The sequence below is a fragment of the Oryza glaberrima genome, chromosome 6, assembly GCF_000147395.1.
Source record: "Oryza glaberrima chromosome 6, OglaRS2, whole genome shotgun sequence".
Taxonomy (NCBI): domain Eukaryota; kingdom Viridiplantae; phylum Streptophyta; class Magnoliopsida; order Poales; family Poaceae; genus Oryza; species Oryza glaberrima.
In genome coordinates this window covers 26,238,238-26,243,686 of record NC_068331.1, presented here as the reverse complement: position 1 = coordinate 26,243,686, position 5,449 = coordinate 26,238,238, and the positions used below count along the sequence as shown (strand labels likewise).

General features: G+C 48.2%; 1 protein-coding gene across 1 annotated transcript; it reads left to right on the top strand.

Annotated features, from left to right (window-relative positions):
- Positions 1-984: 984 nt before the first annotated feature.
- LOC127777049 (uncharacterized) lies at positions 985-5,187 on the top strand. Its single transcript, XM_052303558.1, has 3 exons — positions 985-2,122; positions 2,192-2,268; positions 3,979-5,187. The coding sequence occupies exons 1-3, from the start codon at positions 1,033-1,035 to the stop codon at positions 5,185-5,187; spliced, it is 2,376 nt and encodes a 791-aa protein (XP_052159518.1). The 5' UTR covers positions 985-1,032.
- The last annotated feature ends 262 nt before the right edge of the window (positions 5,188-5,449 follow it).

The following is a 5,449-nucleotide window of genomic DNA, read 5'->3' as shown; positions in this document are numbered from 1 at the left end:
GGAAGACATGAAGATAAGCTGCATAGGGTTAGATAGTTAGTTACCATTAAAACTTTATCATTACAACAATGTTAAATTGACCAACATACAACACTAGCTTCAATTATAATCACCTTTTTGATGGACCTAGAAACCCCTCTAAGCTAATTACAAAAATATTTTTGTCGTTACGGTGTGGAGGGATATTAATATGGAGTATTAGATTACTAGAGCAACGGCAAATAATTCGCTCGTGTGTTCGAAAAGTCGTGGGTTGTTCTTGACTTCTTGCCAGTGCTGCTGTACATCTCAATCCGTACATACATAGCTGTGTTCGACACTCTTTTTCCCGACCCAAACAGTGTACGTAGAAAATAGACCGCACACGTGATTAATTAAGTATTAATTTAATTTTTTAAACAACTTTTATATAGAAACTTTTTTTTAAAAAAATACTACTTAGCAGTTTGAAAAACGTGCACGTGAAAAATGAGGGGAGGGGTTTAGAGTGTAAACGCTGCATTGGTCGATCATGCCACAAGTGGGGAATCAATTTCTATCCTGCACTGAAGCCATCGGTCAAATTATCCAAATTAATTAAAGAGGGAACTCGGTCTGATGAATTCGCCTGTTCATTTCCGGAAGCGCTACCCGAGGAGCCATCGAACGATCGACTAGCTCACTTTAATGAACGACACCGATATAGTATAAGAGTAGGTACAATAGCATGCTATAAGTCAGCTGCAAATATATTTTAAAGAGATAAATAAAAAGAGAGAAGAGCAGTGAGCTATAGATTTGTAGCCAGCTATAGCACGGACTCCAAGATGCAGTGTGTGTATGGCAAGTATGACCAGATATTAATAGTGTAGTATGTAACTATTGTATAGATAAGCTCTTAGATTTGCTATAGATGAATTGGAGAGCTATGCTATTAAACTTGCTCTAATACAAAAGCACTCAGCTACTGAAGAAAAACAATTCCACTCGCTTCCTCACCTAGCCCTCTCTCCACGATACGTCCAGTCCAGCCATACGATTCGATCGATCGCCATGGAAAAGCTCACCGACGTGACACGCTCCAACGACATCCAGCTCAAGATCGTGGGCCACTCCTTGACAATGGCCATGGACGACGGCGAGTTCTTCAGTTCCAGGCGGTACTGTGTCGGCGGACACGACTGGGAGATCCGCCTGCGGCCGAAGGATCCCTGGGTTGGCAGGCGCGACCGGCCGCTCACGCTCAAGCTCGTCCTGCGCGGCGCGCCCCGCACAGGCAGCGGCAGTGTGAAGGCCCAGCTAAGCTGCTGCTTGGTAGATCCGACGCAGAAGCTGAGGCCGTCGGAGATGAAGACCGTGTCGCATAAGTTCCACAAGCCCGGTGACTACTCGCCCCGTGCCGTGTTCATGGCAAGGGACGAGCTGGAGGCGTCGGGCTATCTCACAGACGATTCCTACGTCGTTCAGTGCGCCATCACCGTGCTCCGAGAACAGCCGGAGATAGCCGCGGCGGCGGCAGCGGCGGGCGACAGCGCGAATGCAGCCGTGGCGCCGTCGTCCGAGTTGCACGCGTACCTTGGCGCCCTCCTGGAGAGCAAGACCGGCGCCGACGTCACGTTCGTCGTGTCCGGCGAGTCGTTCGCCGCGCACAAGGCTATACTGGCCTCGAGGTCGCCGGTTTTCATGGCCGAGCTGTTCGGGGCGATGAAGGTGAAGGCCTCGGAGCGCGTCGAGGTCAAGGACATGGAGGCGCCGGTCTTCAAGGCCATTCTTCACTTCGTCTACACTGACACCGTTCCAGAGCTCGACCACCGTGATGGCGAGGAGACGGAGGCAGCGTCGACGGCGACGGCGATGGCGCAGCATCTGCTCGCCGGCGCCGACAGGTACGGGCTGGAGAGGCTCAAGCTCATCTGCGCGAGCAAGCTCGCCGAGCGCATCGACGTCGACACGGTGTCGACCACGTTGGCGTTGGCGGAGCAGCACGACTGCTCGCATCTGAAGGCCAAGTGCGTCGAGTTCATTGCTGCCGGCACGGCTGAAAACCTTGATGCTGTGTTGGCCACTGATGGGTTCAAACATCTGGAGGCGAGCTGTCCCTCGGTGTTGACTGACCTTGTCAAGGTTGCCCGTGGAAGAAAGAATTAAAATGCAGGTACGTGCGTATCAGAGATGTCATAGCTGAACTGTTCTATTGTGAAATTTTCTCCAGGATTTGGCAATGCATCATCTCTGTTTGTGCTAGAAGTTTTGATTGATTCTTCCCAGTCATGGAGTAGTGCATACTTTGTACAAGCCCATTATTTGTCACTACTCACTAGTACTAGCTAGTATTACCTTGGTCATTCTTGTATTTTTCTCACGTGTTAGTACAATACTACTACTGCACTGCAGAAATATGCTTCTGCGTTTCAAGCCTTTCAGGCTATGAGAACATGCCTGTTGCCACTAGTAATCAGTACGTTTATTTTTCAGAAACATTTCTTAAAGCAGGAGAACCTGTTTTTTTTTTTTTCAGAATCATCACTAGCTTCGCTCTGTTCTTGATATTTATTTATGGGCCATTTGGCATCTGAGCAAAAATTTTCCTATTGTGCAGGTAATAAGCAGAGAAGATTTCAAGTTGCTCCTGGATGCTGGCGATGAGCTGCTGCGGACTTGCTGAGAGCAAACAAATCTTCAATTTGCTTATATGTTTGCTCTATCCTTTTCTTTTGTGATTTTGCCATTGGATCTGTTGTGTGATGCCCATGATCATATGGTTCTCTTCTGCAGTGGGCAATTCGTAGTAATTAGACGCAACCCTGTCTAATCCCTCTGCTACTCTGTCTGTGTAGGACCTTTCATTTCAGTTTAATCTGTAATTGAAACGGGTATATCCCGGTTCAGAAAAACATATTGGAGTACTTCTCGCCTTCAAAGAATCAAATCCCTCTGGGGAAAATAGATTGACATTTAGGAATGGAGAGGCACAATGCAGTGATCAGTTTTCAGGCTCATTGCCGGTCAGTTTTGGCAGGGAGATCTGAAACAATGATAAACCTGGGTTCTGAAAATTTTGTGCCAAAACTTGTTTTGTTGCAAAACCTGATTTTGCACAGTTGAACTGCTGACTCAGGATCAAATTTATTCCATTTCTCATTTCTCAAATAGAAATTTGCTCTTCAATGTACGATGGAGTTTATTTTCCTTTGAACCTGCATAATAATATACCGGTACGTTTTAATGACAGCAGATTGGACACAGCTGGTCTTGAACTCTTGATGAACGAAACATCCCCGGCCCAACCGAGGATCACGCGGCCCACATCAAGGATTCGGCCGACGCGATGGCCACGTCATCGCTGGCTGCCACGACAGTATGGATTGGACAAGCTCAAATTTTATTTTTCAATGTTCAATGGAGGTTTTTTTTTCTTTTTTCAGAAAACCTAGACAACGGTATCCCGTTGGAACGGGATACTCTTCTATGAGACATACCTGTTGTGGTACCAGCTACATGGTATCCGATACCTGTTACCCGGCACCTGTAATACCTAGGATCTGATACCTATGATACTCGTGCAAGAGAATAATTAATATGTCTATCCTGTTGTAACGGGATCCCGTAGCAGCCCTCTTCTTTTTTGGGCTCAGAACCTCCACAGATACCTGTCCGTTTGTAGAATCCCATAAGAATTCGTCGACACTGCGGCGGTGCAATATCATGGCAAATCTCCGGCTCGTCTAAAAGTTCAGTTCATCAAGGGGACAAATTAAAAGGAGAAAAAACGAAAAATTAGTTGGATGTTCATTGAATTTTAGGGATTGATGGTTTAGCACTTGTTTTTTACCTTGTTTCCGAAACATTTGTATATTTCTGGTTTGCTTTTGCGAACTATACCTGTTATTAATTGTAGATGGTGGGTACTAAAACAGACTCCTGTAACAAGTTATGTCTCTTTGTAAATCTAGTGATAAAACGTTTCGATTTGAAATCCACGAAGGGATATATATATAGCCGGTAGTTAACGCTCGATCGACGCCTGAGCCCAGAGACATGGAGAACGCCGCCATCAACCTCACGCAGGCGGCGCGGCGCGTGCAGCTGCTCAGGATCAACGGGTACTCGGCGACCGCGAACAGGCAAAATTTGGTCACGTCGTGTACGATCGCCGTGGGCGGATACGACTGGCTGATCGAGGTCTTCCCGGCCGCTTACTACCACGGCACCAGCTCCCGCAACTCCGGCCCCTACATAAAGCTGCGCTTCACCTTGTCGAGCGACGGCGAGCGCACCGTGTCGGCGACGTTCAGATGCCGCCTTGTCGATGATCATCAGATCAATCAAACCGCCGCGTCCGCATCCAGCTCTTTCAAGGAGGTGATAGTGACATCCATCTTCTCCAATGGCCAACCAAAGGACATGTTCTTGGTGTCGAGGAGCTATGCGTCTGAATACAGATACGTCCAACCAGACGACTCCTTGCTGATCGAGTGCGCGATCACCGTTCTGCTCGAAGCACCAGTGAACGCGGCGGCAGCGGCGGCGGCGCCGCCGCCGACTAGCGTTCCGGCGCCTCTCTCCGACCTGCAGAAGCACCTCGGCGAGATGCTGACGAGCAAGAATGGCGCCGACATCACGTTCCTCGTCTCCGGCGAGCCTGTCGCGGCGCACAGGTGCGTGCTCGCCGCGAGGTCGCCGGTGTTCATGGCCGAGCTGTTCGGCGACATGAAGGAGAAAGACTCGCAGAGCATCGAGATCAAGGACATGGAGGCAGAGGTCTTCAGGACCCTGCTCCACTTCATCTACACCGACACTTTGCCGGAGCAAGATGACGACGACGTCGAGGCTGAAACAATGGCGTATGGTCTTCTCGAAGCCGCGGATCGGTACGGCGTGGAGAGGCTGATGCTGATCTGCGCGGAGAAGGTGCACGCTGGCATTAGCGTGGACACCGCCGCGATGGCGTTGGCTCTGGCGGAGCGCCGTGGATGTACCAAGCTCAAGGCTAGGTGCATCGAGTTCATCTTGGCTTCTCAGGATAATTTCCACGCAGTCGCTGCAACGGAGGGTTACAAGCTTCTCATGGATAGCTGCCCCTCTGCTCTGAATGACCTTCTAGTGGCTGTTTTTCTGAGGTACAAATTAACTGTTCTGTTACCGGAACATGTACGGGATAGAACAACGTTCCTAGATAGAGTTGAGTATTGCGAGCTCGAGATTTGAAGAAGAAAATAGTGAATTTTCCCAATTACAATACTCCATCAGTTTTAATTTATTTATTGTTCTAGCATTTAACTTTTTTAAAAAAAATATTTATCTTTCTCGCATTTCAAAGCCCGTTCTAACTTTATAAAGATACATATTTTTTCTCGTTTTCCGTTGGCACGCTTTTCAAACCGTTAAACGGTGTATTTTATGAGAAAACTTTCTATATATGTGACCTTTCCTCAGGTTATTGATTAGGGTCGCAGACTCGTAATGCGTA

Coding starts and splice junctions, on each gene's coding strand:
- LOC127777049 (XM_052303558.1), top strand. CDS start 1,033: ATGGAAAAGCTCACCGACGTGACACGCTCCAACGACATCCAGCTCAAG. Junction 2,123..2,191: donor GGTTGCCCGTGGAAGAAAGA/ATTAAAATGCAG, acceptor AATTTTCTCCAG/GATTTGGCAATGCATCATCT. Junction 2,269..3,978: donor CATGGAGTAGTGCATACTTT/GTACAAGCCCAT, acceptor ATATATATATAG/CCGGTAGTTAACGCTCGATC.